Source organism: Engraulis encrasicolus, chromosome 6, assembly GCF_034702125.1.
Source record: "Engraulis encrasicolus isolate BLACKSEA-1 chromosome 6, IST_EnEncr_1.0, whole genome shotgun sequence".
Taxonomy (NCBI): domain Eukaryota; kingdom Metazoa; phylum Chordata; class Actinopteri; order Clupeiformes; family Engraulidae; genus Engraulis; species Engraulis encrasicolus.
The window spans coordinates 56,231,570-56,250,081 of record NC_085862.1 but is presented as its reverse complement, the minus strand read 5'-3'; the positions used below and the strand labels follow the sequence as shown (position 1 = coordinate 56,250,081).

The 18,512-nt window shown below is 48.2% G+C and overlaps 1 protein-coding gene across 2 annotated transcripts in view; it reads left to right on the top strand.

Moving 5' to 3' along the window:
- farp2 (FERM, RhoGEF and pleckstrin domain protein 2) overlaps positions 1 to 18,512 on the top strand; it is an 85,218-nt gene that overhangs the window by 44,836 nt on the left and 21,870 nt on the right. For both annotated transcript variants that reach the window (XM_063202010.1, XM_063202009.1), the window contains exons 8-13: positions 714 to 861; positions 1,132 to 1,227; positions 2,572 to 2,735; positions 2,972 to 3,040; positions 3,595 to 3,652; positions 4,321 to 4,657. In XM_063202010.1, coding sequence (XP_063058080.1) covers positions 714 to 861; positions 1,132 to 1,227; positions 2,572 to 2,735; positions 2,972 to 3,040; positions 3,595 to 3,652; positions 4,321 to 4,657 — 872 coding nt within the window. The remainder of the gene's footprint in view (positions 1 to 713; positions 862 to 1,131; positions 1,228 to 2,571; positions 2,736 to 2,971; positions 3,041 to 3,594; positions 3,653 to 4,320; positions 4,658 to 18,512) is intronic.

The following is an 18,512-nucleotide window of genomic DNA, read 5'->3' as shown; positions in this document are numbered from 1 at the left end:
TTCCTGGCTATGATGACTTTTTCAAAAGTGGCCATTCATTCATGTGCCTCCGCCCACCTCTAAAGTGATTACACGAATGCCAAACCGCATCCGCTCCGCTCCTCACTCGCTTTCATGTCCACTCAGCTGAGACGTTACAAGAGTCAATGGGATGGACGTCGTCACATGTCTAACCATATTGAGTTTGTATTTTCTCTCTTTAATTGATAGAGTAGAGGGTAATGGGTCAAATACAATCAGGAATTCTGAGTACTTCAGGGTGTTCAAATGTGTTGTAATTTATTTAATTATGGTTCCCTCATCATCTTGTTTTTGTATTCTCCCATGTGATTTGCAAATCATGTTATGTCATGTGACTCAATTGATAGTTTTAAAATGTGACAAACGAGCAGCCTGCTCTTGCTATGCCCTGAAGAAGGCCATATGGGCTGAAATGCGTAGGCATTGTTGCCAAAAATAAATAAATAAAATTGCCATCTTGAGTGTGTCTCAGATTTCCTCTAACCTGCACTTAATAACCTGACTCTTACCAAACTGATCTTTTGTGTCTATATCCACGTCTTGCTCTCTACAATTGCTTCTCCATATGTGTCTTCAATTGTGTTTATGCTGAAAGATTGCAGTGTTGAACTTGACCAGGGGGGCAGATTGACATCTCTGATTGCTCTGGTTTTCTTTTGCTTGCCCCCTCCTGTCCTGTGTGTGTCCTGCAGCGGTCAGACTCCGGCCGAGTCTGACTTCCAGGTGTTGGAGATCGCGCGCAAGCTGGAGAAGTACGGCGTGCGCTTCCATCCGGCGGCCGACCGAGAGGGCACCAAGATCAACCTGGCCGTGCAGCACATGGGCCTGCAGGTCTTCCAGGTGAGAACCGTGTCTGTCAGGCAGGCCAAAACCTTACGTGTCAGGCCAGATCCTTACGTGTCAGGCCAGAACCTTACCTGTCTGGCCAGAAGGTTGAAAAGGGTGTCAGACTACCTGCTCCTCTTCCCTATGACTATGAATCATCGTCCTTATCGCTGTTACTGCTCACAGGTGCCCCTAACGGCTCTGCAACACAGTCATTTCACCCACACAAAACAAAGCCATTCATGTCTTCTCATGTCCTTTCTATACGCTCTTCGTCTCTCTTAGGGCAACACGAAGATCAACACCTTTAATTGGTCGAAGATCCGCAAGCTGAGCTTCAAGAGGAAGAGGTTCCTGATCAAACTCCACCCAGAAGTCCATGTGAGTCAGCCGCGCTTGGAGGCCTCCAGCTAGGCCAGACGCTCGCTTGTTACATGTGATCTTTCCAGGTTTTACATTGTCTAGTGCAGTGATTCTCAAACTATGGGCCGCAAGAGGTCTGGGAAAATTATCCTCAAATTTACTCACATGATATATAGTTATCTTTTGTCTTTCTTGTGTGCGTCCAGAAACTTGAGTACACTCCCTTATTTTGTGTTTTGATGCGGTAAGGTGTAGGATTTATGTGTAAACATTTTGTCATTTCAATCGTAGAAGTAATTTTCTACCGCGAATCAATTAGCGCGAATTACCCGCGAGGTAGGCCTACAGTGTTACACTTTCTATCTGCGGTCGTGATACGATGTGTTTTCATGCTTATAGGTGTTGATGTATGTGTAAAATGGATATTTGTAATTGTTTTTAGTCGATTGTGAGAGAAAATTTTGCCGTTTTGGCTTGCTACATTTGGCTATTTCCTCCTAATAGAGCATTTCGTATTTAGGCTATCTAATGCATATTTCTCTGAGCTGTGAATGCTGGCTTGTTTCATGCTAATTTCATATTCAGTAGGCCTATTTAGGAGGCCGCTCAGTGGCCACTTTCTGAAAATAGGCCCTAACTTATATAATATAATATAATATAAAATGTAATGTAATGTAATGTAATATAATGTAATATAATGTAATATAATAAGTTATTATGTTATAGGCCCTATTGGGCTATATGGTTTGATGGGCCCCAGAATTTTTTCACATTTCAAAGTGGGCCTTGGTGTTCTGAAGTTTGAGAACGGCTGGCCTAGTGATTGAGACAAACCTGCCTATTTTTACCTGACGAGTTGGTCTAGTATGGCATAGACCAGAGGAGGGCAAACTCGGGCCCGGGGGCCACATGTGGCCCGCTGTGCCATTTCATCTGGCCCACAGAGGCTTTACAAGACAAGCGATGCTCGCACTACACTCTTAAAATGACTACCCAAGCCAGGGATCTAATAGGGGATATACAATTGGCTTCTGTACATACACTTACCTTTCAGTACAATTTTCAGGAATGAAATGGACAACAAATTATGCAAGCGTACATTAATGACGTTAATGTGACATCTGTCCCTTCGACCAATCTTCTAAACCCAACATGGATGTAATTTCATTTTTCCTTGTATGTCTGTGCATATGAAGAAAGTGACAATAAAAGCTGACTTGACTTGACTTGGACCAAAACAATTGTCCACCAACCCACAGATGTCCTTTTAGTCAGATTGGTCGTCAGATATCTCGGTACAATTGATCGTCCAATCTGTTACACTTGCACTTGATTTCTTACTCGCGTGTGACTGGTCCACAGGGTCCCCACCAGGACACACTGGAGTTTCTGATGGCGAGTCGTGACGCATGCAAGGTGTTCTGGAAGAACTGTGTGGAGCACCATTCCTTCTTCCGCCTCTACGATCAGCCACAGCCCAAAGCCAAGGCCATATTCTTAAGCAGAGGATCCTCCTTCAGATACAGGTGTGTGCGTGTGGGTGTGCGCAGAGCTCTAAATGTAATGTTTTCATCCCCAGCCAAAGTGGCTAGCCTAATTCAACTAGCCAAACACACTCACTAATGGGTCTAAGTGGTTAGTAATAGTAAGTTGTTCTTACCTGCATTTGACCGGTTGGCTGGTGTTCATTTATACCCATGCATGTAAGTATACAGTGCATCAGACACAAAGACATTCTGACGATCTTTTCTGTCCCCAACAGCGGCCGCACACAGAAGCAGCTGGTGGAGTATGTGAGAGAGAGCGGAGCCAAGAGGACACCGTACCAGAGGTGTGTGTGTGTGTGTGTGTGTGTGTGTGTGTGTGTGTGTGTGTGTGTGTGTGTGTGTGTGTGTGTGTGTGTGTGTGTGTGACTGTGTGACTGTGTGACTGTGTGACTGTGTGACTGTGTGACTGTGTGACTGTGTGACTGTGTGACTGTGTGACTGTGTGTGTGTGTGACTGTGTGTGAGTGTGAGAGACTGTGTGTGAGTGTGAGAGACTGTGTGTGTGTTTGTGTGACTCTGTGTGTGTGACTCTGTGTGTGTGTGTGTGACTCTGTGTGTGACTCTGTGTGTGTGACTGTGTGACTGTGTGTGTGACTGTGTGACTGTGTGACTGTGGTGGTCTGTCTGTGTTCCCATACCAGAGGTGTGTGTGTGTGTCTGTGTCTGAGTACCAGAGGTGTGTGTGGCTGTGATGGTGTGGTACTCTGGTAAAAGAGGAGAAACAGAAACTGGAATGGCTTTCTCCTTCTCCTGACCGTTTTACAGAATTTTGAATAGTGGATTTAAAGCAAAAGTCACATGCTTAGTGCTAAACTGCTGTCTTTTCTCCCCTCCCCAGGAGGAACAGCAAGATCCGCATGTCTGCTCGATCCCTTGCTGCCGATTTCGCCAAGCAGGTCGGTGGACAATTTGTGCATTTAATGTAGTTTCTAATTTCAGTGGAGAACGCAATGTACCTAATTTTGTATTTGTTCTTCACTTTAATTCCTGTTCTCCCCAGTGCAGTATGTTGTTCATGTTATTCTTCCGGCCAAACTGTCTCATTCTTCTGCTGTTTCTCATTCCTGCTTTCATCTTGCTCCCTCATTCCTGACCTTTTCCCTTTTACATATTTCTATTGGGCTGCTCCATGCATATTCCACACATTCCGGTCTGACTGGACATGATTTCATCCCCACCCCTTATGTTTTGGTCCACACCCTGTCTCTTCTTCCATGTCTCCCTTCATCCATCCTTCCTTCCATCTCGTCCTCCCTACTGTTATTATTCTGTTTCCCGTCTCATTCTCTCTCCTGTTTGTTTTGTCTCACCCCTCATCCCCTCATCCCCTCATCCCCTGTCCCATTTCTCTCTCTCTCTCTCTCTCTCTCTCTCTCTCTCTCTCTGTCGATCTCTCTCTCTCTCTCTCTCTCTCTCTCTCTCTCTCTCTCTCTCTCTCTCTCTCTCTCTCTCTCTCTCTCCACCTGTGTATCATCTTTCCTATCCCTTCCTGCTGTTATAATTGTTTCTTGTCTATGTCTGCTCCCCCCACCCCCCCTCTCTGTCTCCCTCTTTCTCTCTGTAGAATCTGTCGTTCAACGACTCGCTGCGTCTCCCTGGTTCTCCTTCCTCGGCCACTGTCTCCTTCCACTCCTTATCGCCTGGCGGAGGAGGAGGAGGAATGGGAATGGGAATAGGAGTGGGCGGTTCTCCACGGAGGTCCCCGGACCCCCAGCCCCACCTGCCTCCTCTCCACAGCCCCTCGTCTGGCTACCAGCACCAGTCCCCGGCTCACCAGTACCAGTCCAGCCCGATCCAGCAGAACCAGCAGCAGGCAGCTCGTCCGGCCAGCCCCCTGACGGAGGACGTCACCAAGGCCGCCAACGCTGCCACCTCGCCCCCTTCCCACCACGCATACCCAGGTGCTCCTAGCAACCGGGCCCCCGCAGGAGACCCCTGCGGCCCCCCCTCTGTGTGTGTAGAGAGTAGCCCCCCCACCCCTCACCACCACCTCTCCCAAAATGGCAATGAGCACAGCAGTGAGTGGGGGGGTGGGGGCGACAGGGGCAGGGGGGTGCCTGGGCGGGCCACTGTGGTTGGGGGTGGTGGTGGGGACGGGGGAGGAGGGATGGGAGGTGTAGGGTTCGGTGTCGGTGTTGTAACCGGGGTTACGGGTGGTGTCGGGATGGGGATGGGGTTGGGGGGTGGTGACAGGAAGGGCGTGTTGACCCCCGAGGCCTTTGAGGCGGAGCTGCTGCAGATGGGCGCCAGGCAACCGTTGCCCGCGGCAACCAGCAGCCCCTCCTCCCACTACGCGTTGCCCAGCGCCCAGCTGCACCTGTCGGAGGAGTACATCGACGACGACCCTGCTGAGATGAACTTCTACGCAGGCGGAGCCGAGGCCTACGCGCTCGGGTTCGAGGAGAAGAGCGGCCACTTCCCCTACCTTCCGGAGGAGGAGGAGGAGGAAGGAGGTGAGGAGGAGGAGGAGGGAGAGGAGGAGATGAATGGGGAGGCAGGTCTAGACCCCGCCGTGGCGGAGGAATACGCAGTAGGGCTCCAGGAGCTCAGTGCTGGCCTCTCCTACGGCATGAGGAGCTCTCGTGGTCGCTCTGAGACCAGCTCGCTAGCCAACAACCAATCGGAAACCAGCTCTCTGGCCAACAACCAATCCGAGTGCAGCTCCCTGGACCCGCTGCCCCTGCCTCTCTCCTTCCCGCTCGACTGCTCCTCGGCTGGCGAATCGCTGTCTCTCTCCTTCCCTCTCGGCCTATCCGGCGGCCCCGACTCCTCCTCCTCGCTCCGCCTACCGGGGTCCGAGGACCTGTCGGCGGCCAGCTCCATGGTGAACTTCCCGGCGTGCTCGGTGCGCTCGGCCGGCTCGTCGGCGGCGCTGCAGTTCGGGGAGCTGGTGGAGCAGCTGGAGCAGCTGAGCTACCCGGCGACCACCGCCAGCGAGGCCTCGGATATCGACAACGACGGGCGCGAGCACGACACCGAGGAGCGAAGCGACGACTCAGACTCCGACTGGGGCTCGGACGCTGGCCTGCCGCCCGAGCAGAACCTGTTCTACGCCAACCCGCTGGCAGGGGGCATGGGCGGGGTCGAGGGGTTCCTGATCGAGTGCCACAACCTGCAATCCATGGGCATGGGGATGGGAATGGGAATGGAAGGCTTGGACATTGGGGGCATGGGGGTGGGCTCTGGCCTCAGCATGGGGATGGGTGGGGTGGGCATAGGGCCAGGAAACATGAGCATGGGCACGGAAATGGAGATGGATATGGGCATAGGGATGGGTGAGCCGGACCCTGGCCAGCTCAACATGTAGCCCAGCGATGGGCATTGGAGTGGGGATGGGCACAGGTGTGGCCATGGGGCTGGCATGACGAGCCACTTGACCCCTTGTGATGTAGCCCATACCTCCTCCTCCTCCTCTTTCTGGTTACGGCCAACTCAATATGTACTGCAGCCACTTGGGCACTGGGGAGGGACAACCCCAAATCTACCGGTATATCTCGATGTCCTACCGCTCTGTGCCCATCCCTGTCCTGCATCCCCGTGATATCTGGCCTTCAATGAATACTGACTGCACCACCCACTTACCTTCCTGAAATGCTGACATTTACGCAGCACTTAATTGCTGATTTCTTTGATAATTTGGCACTCATTGCGGCTGTGATGAAAATAGTATTAGGAGTAATAGCAGTAGTTGTAGTATTAGTAATAGTAGCAGTAGTTGTAGTCTCACTTGAAGTTGTAGCAGTCCATACCCTCAGACTTTCTGCTCTTTTTCCTCCTTTCGTCTGCACTTGTCTTCTGGGTGTTTTGTGTGTAGCCTAGCCTGTGCTTGGTAGTGATTCTCTCTCTCTCATTTTGTTTACCTGTCGAGTGGGTGGGGTTAAAGTTTTGTTTACCTGTCGGGTGGGTGGGGTTGTCCTTTGTTTACTCTTGCAGCACTTTTTAACTCTTGACGTGATGTTCTTTTTGATTGGATAGCATGCTCCAATGGTGGTGGACAGTATTGTCCATTGATGTTATTTTGGTTGGGCAGTGTTCTCTAATGGTGGGCAGTGAAATCCATGGATGCTAGTGTTGGAGGGAATGTCCTGGAGAGTATTCCAAGAACCTGGCTAAGTAGTAAACCAGGTTAACATAACCTTGGGGTAGTGGTAAATCATCTAATAGAAGAGCCTTGAGTCCTCGTTCTCTTAGCTAGATGACACCTGTGGACTATTTATGAACAGGTTTACCACTTCCTATAGGTTAACTTAACCTTGTTCTTGGAATAGTACCCTGCACCTCAGTTGCTAGGAGCTAGTAGTAACATGCTAGCATGACTGCAGTGAGAGGGTGTGCGTTCCAATATGCGACCTTGCGTCCTCCACTTGTGCTTGTGGCCTCGCACCAGGAAGTAATGTGTCATGATGACATCACTGACAACAGCATTATATTTCAATATCTTGCAAAATCTCAATTGTAAAGTAATTTTCTCAATTGCTAACTGGATGGTGAATGAAGAACAGTCCCCCAAAAGTTGTTGTGGCTAGGCTGGGAAACTTCAATTGTTTTCTCCACCGAGGCGGGCTCAGGAGGCGGGGCAAGGCCACAAGCACAAGGACGGAGGACGGGAGTCTATGTATTGGAATGCATCCCTGGTGTCACAGGCTGGTTATGGTCATTGTTACTTAGTGAACGTTTTAGACGTGTTTGGCTCTTTCTAACCTCTAAGCACTTCTGTTTGTGTTTCCAGTTAGCTTTGAATCACCTTTTTTATACCTATTTCCCTACTCAAGGTTCAAGCTTCAGATGTGTGGTGGTGTAGCTTTTAGCATGTGTGGCGTTGTTGGTAATGTGTGAATGTAGTTGGTGGTGGTATATGAAGATCAAGTCTGTGAAGGAATCATAATCTGATTGAAAGGGATTTTTCCCTAGTGTTGTTCACGTGAATGTTTTTTTTTAGATCTTTAAATGCAAATATTAAGTATAATTTATGTGCTTTGAGTGCCAATCGAATTCTAATCACAGAAAAGCAGCCTTGGATGTTAGGTGTGTATGTGTCTGAAACACTACCATCAGTGATTGTGTAGTATTAGGTAGTCAATTTTCCTCAGTCTCATTGTCATTTAAGACTGGTGTACCAGTAAAGCTACGCTGAAGGCACAGCTAGACATGAAGCTCGGCTGTGTTGCCATGGATACTTGAGGATCAGGTTCATGTTCTTGTTAAAAGAAGTACACACTCCACAATCTTCATCGTTGTTTTGTCTTCTATCCCTGTAATAGCCGTTTTTCCCTCAGACCATTTTGAAGGAACAGTAAACACACAAAGGGGCTGGAACTCGATCCTCTCTCTCTCTCTCTCTCTCTCCCTCAGCTCAGTCTAGGAGTGCTTTTATTGTGCTGTCTTACTCAGGGCCTATTTTATATTGCAGGGGGCTGGTGCTTACTGTCAGGCGAGGGGGGAGGGTGGTGGTTTAGGGGGGAGGTGTCAGGTTTTGGTGATTTCCAAAGCCGAGGAGCGACAGCAACTTTGGGGCCAAATTCTGGTCTTTTTGTTCCTCTGGTGTTGTGATTGGACGGAGCGTTTGCTCCACACTGACCCCTGCAGGTCGCAAGCCAAACCTGTCACTCCTGTGACGCCCCCACCCACCAGAGTCTGTGGCAATACATACATACCTTTTAAAGATATTTTTTTGTAAATCTGTGGGTCAGCTTGTGCATATACACACTGAGGTGCTGAATATACCGTACGTGCTGTGCTGTATCAGTGTGTTTTAGCATCGGTACGTACTGTATGAACTTCCGTGGTTGTGCGTGTAGAAAGAAACGAGCACACATTTCTGGCTGGGGTTTTATAGCAAGCTGGTTGGGATTTGGCCCACGGAGAGACCTGTTTAAAATTCCAAAGCAGGAGTCCCTCACTCTCTCCTCCTTGTGCTATTTCTCTCTTTCTCTCTCTCTCTCTCTCTCTCTCTCTCTCTCTCTCTCTCTCTCTCTCTCTCTCTCTGTAGCAGCTTTTTCAGAGAAGAATGTTAGCAGCACAGGGAACAGAGAAACAGAGAGCAAATGCCGTTTCTGGTGTCTCTGTATTAAGTTGCCAGTGCTGTTTCTGAGCTATTGAATAGTAGTGGAGCCAGTCTTCTATCCTTATTTCTGGTGCTGCTGGTGTTGGTTCCTCTGTAGAATAGTAGTGAACTTTGCTGGCTGTAGCTGCCTTGGTCAGCCAGTACTCAGCCCATGTATAGAGATATCTAAGCCATTGAGAGTACATAATTCTTGTACGATCTCTGCTCTAAGCCCTTGCTGTGGTGGGTAGTAGTCAGTATGTGAAGCTGGCCAATGCCAGGAAAAGAGAATGTAGCCCACGGACCAGGGTGGTGCATGAAGCTGGATCGTAACTCTTGCAAAGCCAATGGAACCTGATGGCCACTATGTTGTGAAGCTGACTTGGCATGCGTTTCTCGACAGCATCGTTACTTGGTTGCAATGTGATCTCCCATTGGCAACCGAACCTACGAAGCTGCTAAGTGGTTAGTAAATATGCTTTCGAGAAACATGGTTCAGGTCTGAGCATTGGTCAATCCACACGCGCAGCCGTGCAATGTTGGTGTGAACTGGTGTGGTAGAATGGCATTGTGGATAGGACGAATAAACAGAATGTTGCCTTGAGTAGAGTTTTCGATGGCTAAAGTGCGTTACACAGAACAAAATGCAAAAAGTGTGCTGCATAGACAGTGGCCATTGAGTATTTTTTTTTACAAGCTTATACTTTTTACTTTTTAATGTTTTTTTATGCTATTGAATCAGGTACTGTAAATAGACTCTAACCTTCTAGCACATACATGTATAATAATAATCAAATGCTCTATCTTGATGCCTGTGCCTTTATGAAGCCTTTATGAAGCCTTTATGAAGCCTTTGTGAGTACTTCAAAAGCCCCTGTAGCTTGTACTCCAGCCTCAAACCATTGAGATGATTGGATCCATTCAGGCCATTGCACTTTCTTGCATCAAGCAGTTTGGAGAAGTTCCCGTTCCCACATGTTATTCCCCTCTGTGGTGTGTGTGTGTCTGCAGGCATCCACATCAATGCTGCCATGGTTCGTCATCCAAACTCTTGCAGTTGTGTGCACGTGTGCGTGTGTGTGCGTGTGTGTGTGTGTGTGTATCGGTGTGCGTTTGTGCTCGATCTGTAGTGCAGTGGTGCTGGGCACGACAGCGGCCACCGTTGCCATGTCCGGCCGCCAATCCACAGGCATGCATTTTTATTGGCTGCTCAGGCATACGTGCTATTGACTGGCTGCCTGTGGTTGGCTGTTGAGAACCTGGGCTCCTCTGATTGGACAGGAACTCTGTGTTACTGAGCCTGTCCCCTAAGAAATCAGCCAATCAAGGGCCATTTTAGGGATTGAAGGGCCAGCAAATGAGTGGCCTTGTAGAGGTGTAAACGTAAGCCAATGATTGATGGGAGGGGTGTTGGGGGGTGGCTGAAACGCTAAATAGCGCTTTGCGTTGCACAGGGTGATTTCATTTCCTTTACCGCAGCTCTCCCAACCATCTACTCTTTAATCTTCCTCTTTAATTTCCTGCCGTGTGAAGTGGCCCGTGACCGCCAAAGGCCAGCTCCAGATCATACACACTCTGTGTACATAATGACTCAGATCATAGCTTGTGTGTGTGCGTGTGCGAGTGTGCTTGCAAGTGGTGGTAGAAGCCTCTATGCCTCTCATTCTTCCACTTCATGCAGTCTCTCTCTCTCTCTCTCTCTCTCTCTCTCTCTCTCTCTCTCTCTCTCTCTCTCTCTCTCTCTCTCTGCCTCTCTCTCTCTGCCTCTCTCTGCCTCTCTCTCTCTGCCTCTCTCCCTATACTGTCCAGTCTTCCCATACTGTAGTCTTTCTACAGGCCATAGGGTCTCTCTGCCTCACAATCTCTCTCCCATATTTTTTCCTCTTACATGCCCTCCCTGTTACAGCACCTTTCTCACTCCTCTCTCTCCAATAATCTTGAGGCCACAGGCCCTCCCACACTCTTGTATGACAGGGCAGCTTTACGAATAATGCGGGGAATAAAGAGAGGAAATAGGTTTAGGAAGGACAGATGTTGTACTCCTACATAAGTTGCTGTGTCTAACTGCACCGTCTGTGGTGCGTGTCAACAGAAGAACGTCTCCTCTCCCCGCTTCCTCTTTGAGCTGCGTGTGAAGATGTTTTGTAGCTGTCTGATCTGTTCAGTGAGCTAATAATGTGCTAATGCGCTAACTCAATTTGGCTAAATCAAGGGCTGTAACTATGGTAACGGAGCTGTGTTTACGTTCTCATTGTCATTTTGAGAGACGACACACACACTTACACACACACACACGCATACACACACACACGCACACACATACACAAAACACACACATTCTAACAGTATGGTGGGGGCAGGGATAGATGGTACTTCTCTACTCACACAGGTCAACAGGGGGACGCATCCCCTCTCCCTGCTGATGGCATGTGGGTTGATGGCGTTGGGAGGCAGATGCCTTCACCTCAACTGAGCATCGAGATTTTTTTAACTCTGCAATGGTTTCAGGTTGGCCATCTATCAGGTCCTCTGCACACCAATTCCAACAACGTGCGGAGCACTTCGAGCACGGTGGATTCCACTGTTTTCAACACAAACCCGCACACAGTCATCGATGTCTCCGGATGTCGGCTGCCGATTACGGGAGGGCTCTATTTTTGTTGGAACCGACCCTTGTTTATTTATCCATGCTCTGCTGTGATTAAATTAACCATTCATTGTTTATAGCACGGCTGTGCCAGGGTAACCAAAATTGTTGGAACCAACCGACAGTCCTCCGCAGTGCTGTTGGAATCGGTGTGCAGAGGCCCTCAGTCTCCCTCGCGCCATCTCACCCCACCGCAGCCACAGGACAACAGTCATCTCCCCACCTCCAATCCCTCCTGCACCCACCCACCCACGCCCTACGTCAACCTCCCCTGCCCCAACACCTGGACTTCTCTCCCCGTCGCACCTCCTCCTGCCTTGAATCCTCCCTCGAGTGTCTCTGAGGACCATTTTGAACCCTGATGCACACACCCACCCACCCACATACACACACACGTGTGTGCACACGCCACATATACACGCATACACGCATATGCTCACACACAGTTACATACATGTGTTTACGTTACCCACATAGTTAAACACAGGCACACACGTTACCCTCCTCTTCCGATGCTAGTGCTTCCACCTGGCTGTTGTGTGTTTTGGCTGTAATGTAGCTCCATGTGGGTGATGCTGGAACACACACACACACACACACACACACACACACACTCACACACACACACACACACACACACACACACACACACACACACACACACACACACACACACTAACACGCACAGATTAGATCGGGATGGCACTAGGCGTTTTAATTTTAGCCTTAAACTGAGACTTAACAGGAAAAAAATGCAATTATGTTTGTGTGTGTGCGTTAAAGCCAAGCTGGGCCCCCACTGTTCTGTTAGCTGCAAGATGCTCTTTTACAGTGTGGTAGCCTATTGGACTGCAGATGATTTTTGTCCTCTCTTGCCACCCTTACCCCAGAATATGTTGACACACACACTTCATTCAGACGTAAAATTTAGGTCACTTTTAAATCCCTTTTCTACATTTGGTACTGCAGTGTCATGACACACAGACGCACACAGACACAGACAGACAGAGAGCAACAGAGAACGCTATTTCTATTGGTTGACCTTGTATTGTAAAACAGCATTGGCCTTTATAGGTTAATCCCTTTGTGTAGACAACAGACACTTGCCAAATCAACTTAAAATCGGGCCAGCGGGAGATAAGACACACGCGCACGCACGCACGGACGGACGCACGCACGCCGCGGGGTAGATGGCTTTCGCTCTGTGCTGTGCACCTACGCATGACACACACGCTGTCAGTATAGACCTATGTGTCAAGCACACTTGACACGACCACACCACTCACTCTTTGTCACCATTGACAAACACTTTGTCGGCATAGACTTTGTCAGCATAGACACACTTACCTTTTTTTCAAATGCACTATGTCAGTTAAACACAGTTCACAATGTACCATCTGCCCACCGTGACACACACACACACACACACACACACACACACACACACACACACACACACACACACACACACACACACACACACACACACACACACACACACACACACACACTGCTCTTCAGGCTTGTTGTCATTATTTTGTATGTTTTCTTTTTTATTATTACACAGCTCTGACCACTGCTCATGAAGCTTCTTTTATAACTGAGAAATGATTAACAAACAAACAAATATATACAGTGCCCTCCATAATTATTGGCACCCCTGGTTGAGATGTGTTTTTTAGCTTCCAAATATTTTATTTTTTTTCTAAATAATATGGGACCTTAATGGAAAAAAAGAGAAAAATCCAACCTTCAATACAAGTGCATTTATTCAGTGGGGAAAAAATCCCACATAAAGAAATAATTATTTGACATCAAATAATGTGTGTCACAATTATTAGCACCCCTGGTGTTAATATTTTGTACAACCCCCTTTTGCCAACAAAACAGCACCTAATCTTCTCCTATAATGTTTCACAAGATGGAAAAAGACAGAAAGAGGGATCTTCAGCCATTCCTCTTTGCAGAATCTCTCTAAATCATCCAGAGACCTGGGTCCTCTCCTCTGTACTCTCCTCTTCAGCTCACCCCACAGGTTCTCAATGGGTTTGAGGTCAGGGGACTGAGATGGCCATGGGAGGAGCTTGATTTTGTGTCTGGTGAACCATTTCTGTGTAGATTTGGCCATATGTTTAGGGTCATTGTCTTGCTGAAAGACCCAGTGACGACCCAGCTTCAGCTTTCGGGCAGAGGGCAACAGATTTTGATTTAAAATGTCCTGGTATTTCAAAGCATTCATGATGCCATGCACCCTAACAAGGTTCCCAGGGCCTTTGGAAGCGAAACAGCCCCACAGCATCACTGACCCACCCCCATACTTCACAGTGGGTATGAGGTGCTTTTCAGCATGCGCATCTTTCGTGGTACGCCAGACCCACTTAGAGTGTTTGTTGCCAAAAAGCTCAATCTTGGTCTCATCTGACCAAAGCACATGGTCCCAGTTGAAGCCCCAATACCGCTTGGCGAACTCCAGACGCTTGCGTTTATGATTGTGAGTGAGGAAAGGTTTTCTCCGTGCATGCCTCCCAAACAGCTTGTTGGCGTATAGACAGCGCCTGATGGTTGATTTGGAGACTTTGTGACCCCAGGATGCTACCATTTGGTGTAATTCTGTAACAGTGAGCTTTGGAGATCTTTTGATTTCTCTTACCATCCTCCTCACTGTGCGTGGTGGCAAAATAAACTTGGGTCCTCGTCCAGGCTTGTTTACCACTGTTCCAGTTGTTTTGAACTTCTTAATTATTCCTCTCACAGTGGATATGGGCAGCTGCAGTTGAGTGGCAATCTTCTTGTAGCCTCTGCCTGACCTGTGAAGGTCGACGCACATCTGCCTCACTTGTATGCTGTGTTCCGTTGTCTTTCCCATGTTTAAGAGTGGATAAGAGAAATGGCCTTGGTGTCACGTCATATTTATACCCCAGGGAAACAGGAAGTGATGAATTACTAATTAAATGTTCCTACATACTCTGATAAACTTTGTAAACTACAGTAGAAATGACAGAAATGCTTCAATTATATTTATTTCCTGGGAATTGTTAAGGGTGCCAATAATTGTGGAACAGGTGATTTAATGAAAAATAATTATTTTTTAGTCAGGGATTTTTTTATTTTCTTACAATTCATTTGAGTTGAAGGCTACATTTTCCTACAATTTTCAGTGTGACAGTATTCTTCTGCAATAAACACTGAATTTATTTTAAGGCTTTTAACACATCTCAACCAGGGGTGCCAATAATTATGGAGGGCACTGTATATAATATTAATTAATGTAATAATTACTAATGTGAAAACAAAGTGTACTTATGCTTGTATGTTTATTATTTCACAACTTATCCCTTTTAAAATAAAATAATCTCTTTTGGGTAACAATTTTATTGCATTTCAGATATAACTTTATTTCCTGGGGGGGAAAAAGAGAAACTAACAAAATGGACAGACGGAAGGTATTAATTCATGCGTCGCTTCAGGGTTGTGTCAGTAACTGAACTAACAGAATATTTACATCTTTTGTTGTTGCTAACAAACAGCGAACACATTGGACCAGATATGCAAAGCATATGTGGCATAACTGCTAACAGCAGAGGGGAAGTTGAAGTATCAGGGATTTTCAGAGGGGATGTCATGCTGAGTGTTTATTTCAAAGGGAAATTGATGCAAAGATGTTGAGAGGGTTCATTTCCGGGTCATGGAGCCTGAGCACAGCTGCGCACCAATGAAAAAACAAACAGATGAGATGAGCAGTCGTTGTGCTCCTTCTATCCTCTAGCCTAGTATCCTGTCCTCTTGCCTGTGCTGTCCAGCTTCCCTCTCTCCTCCTCTCTTCTCTCCCTCTCCTCCTTCTCTCTTCTCCTTCTCCACACCCTCCCTTTCTTTTTCTACCTGTCTCCTCTTCCCTCCCTCTATCCTCTCCCCCCTTCTCTCTCTCTCTCTCTCTCTCTCTCTCTCTCTCTCTCTCTCTCTCTCTCTCTCTCTCTCATCTCTCTATCTCTCTTTTCCCTCTCTCTCTCCCCTTTCTCTTCTCTCCATCTCTCCTCTTGAGTCCCCAGATCGGACGATTGGGTCAGGGACTTCTGACTCTAATCTTCTCTCCTCTCCTCTTCCTCTCTACATCCTGTTCTCTCCTCTCCTCTCCTATCCTCTTTCTCTCCCTCTCCCTCCTCCCCCCTCCCTCTCTCTGTCTTAAGTCCCAAGAGCAGGCGGACGGCCGGGTCCGGGACCTCTTGACTCTCGTCTCCCTGCAGAGGCGTCTTAATCACTTCGCGATAGAGCTAGTTTGTTTTATGACCAAACACAGCGCGCCTCGGGGTCAGATCCACAGGGATCCCAGAGCCATTATGTCACACATGGACACACGGACACGGCTAAACTAAGCACACCCAGCGCATACAGCAGACACACAGCTTAAGCTAAGCTAAACACAGCTCACCAGCGCATACAGCAGACACAGTCCTCTTTCCTGTTAGCTCTGAGACCCGGGGCCCAACACAGTCTGGCCAAACACTACGTTAGGCTGCAGGAGCGGCACAGAGTACAGTCTGGCCAAACACTCAATTCAGCCATCTGCAGTCAACCATCAGACTCCTGAGGCAGACCGATTGGGATTTAGGAACTAGCTCGCAGATCTGCCTGTCTGTCTGTCTGTCTGTCTGATTCACTGGTTATCTTGATGTCCATTTGACTTTTCTTGCCTGTCTTTCTGCCGGATTGTCTGGCTGTCTATATGACTGGCTGGCTGTCTGTCTTTGCTCTCTGGCTGCCTATTTGTCTGCTTGCCTGACTGGCTGTCTGTCTGTATGTATCTGGTATCCATTGGAGCAGGAATTGGTTGGTAAAAGTGACACTTTGCTTCAGCTCTTTCTGCTAAAACACAGATGTGTGTGAGTGCATGTTTTTGTCCTCTTCTTTGTGTTTACAGTGGAGACATTCCGATGGGCAATTCCAATGGCATGGACATTCTGATGGCAATCGTGGCTTAACCCTGATATGATGGTGTCTGTGTGTTGACATCCCTGCGATTTGTGTGAAAAAAGAACAGTCTATTTTCACCATCTAGAGGAGAACAGAATCAATGCCATGAGGAACACAGCATTTCCCTGACCCAAGCGAGAGTGCAAGTGTTGAAAGTGTGTATGCGTTCAGTAAAACTGCATCATTTGAACAGCGAAGAGAAGGGGGAGGGTCTGTGTGCAGTTTCGGGTGACGCTCAAAGCAGTCTGTAACTCAAACATAGGAGGCAGGAGTGTTTGGGGAGAAAAAATTCTCCTGAAAAAAAAAGTGTGTGGTAAAGTGCCATCTATCAAAGCGCATCTTTTTGCGCACACACACACACACACACACACACACACACACACAGCGAGGGAGATGGCCATTTCCTGTCCATTCCAGAGGAAGTGTTCACTGACCCAAACGTGGCAGGCTGACACTGCAGATGCACCCCTCTCCCCCCTTTCTCTCTCTCTCTCTCTCTCTCTCTCTCTCTCTCTCTCTCTCTCTCTCTCTCTCTCTCTCTCTCTCTCTCTCTCTATCTCTCTCTCTCCCTCTTTCTCTCTCTCCCTCTCTCTCCCTCTCTCTCTCCAAATTCCTGTGCCCCCCCCCCCCCCCCCCCCCCCCCCCAAATCCCTGTGTTTGGATTGGCTGATGGCCAAATCACTCTGCTGCCTGCAGACTATATTCCCCTTCACTCTCCCTCTCTCTCTCACACACACACACATGCTGAGTCCTCTTCCCCGTGGGACGGTCGAGTTAAACTGTAACTGAAACCCCGCCTCCCAGCCGGCCAGACCGGCCGCATTCCCGATAAGCGGCCTTCCTCTCTCCTTCTCTCACATGCACACACCACTCCTCTCCGAATTATTTCCGGGTCGAAGAGTCACCTCTTCCTGTCTTTTTTTTCTTTTTTCTTTGTCCATATTGTGAGTTAAGCGTGTATGTGTGTGTGTTTTTCCACTGTCTACTTTTTCCTCGCTTTTCCTCAGTTGAAGAGCACAACAGCTGTAGCATTCCATTTGTGGTGTGTGTGTGTGTGTGTTTGAGAGAGAGATACCAGTCAGTGTGTGAGTGTGAGAGAAAGGGAGAGCGAGCTAGACATGCAAGTCGGTGCTGCAGGACGGTAATATGCGCAGCTTTTTATGACGGTTATTATATTGTTGTCCCAAACACTTTCTCTTTGCCCCCCGCCCCCCCCCCCCCCCCCCCCCCCCCACACACACACACACACACACCATTGTTGAGGGTTGCTATGTTCTTTTGAGCAGCTGAGAGGGTCCAAGAATGTGTTTCAGTTTAAATGCGAGTCTTCTTCTAAACAAATCCCCCATTTGTTTACGCTCCAGCTCTAAAAAGGGCCTACTGGGCCGAGTAGGCCTAACACCTTTCAAATTTGGTAGCAACCAGCAGTCCCACAAAAGAGCCTCACCTAAGCAGTATGAACCTGTGGGGTTGAAACTTGGGCTTGATTGGAGGGCCAGGTGTTGTCAATCAGTTCAATTAAGTCAATACCAAAGAGGCTTGAGACAAGAGGGCTTACTCACGTCATAACAGCGTAGTAGGAAATGATGGCGAGGGGAGTACGGAAATGTTATTCACTGTGGAACAGGTCATAGGACAGCGTGAATGTCTGTCAGCTGTCCTTAATTACCCCCAGCAATTACTGCTGACCAACAGCTGCCGTTACTTGGCCACAAATTATCCATCATGGTGTCGCCCCCACTGACCATGTGCAAGGGAGTACGAAAATGGCATCCATCGCACCCACTGACCAATGACCATGCGCAAGGGAGTTAATTTTCCATCCACTCGTGTCCTCAGGCAACGCCCCCATACTACACCGTGGCCAATGCATTCCCCACCAAGAGATTGTTCTTTCTCTTGAGTTTCTTTGGTCAATACCAAGCAAGTTGATTTGACTTGAGGTCAAAAGGGGACAAAAGACAAGACAGGAAACAGAGTACAACCATGTGTTTTGGTGAAGCTCACCTGTTGTAAGCCATCAACTTGTCAACCCAAGTCACCAACTTTTTGGGGAGGGGGACATCAGAAATAGACTGGCCATTTGGCCATGTGGCAC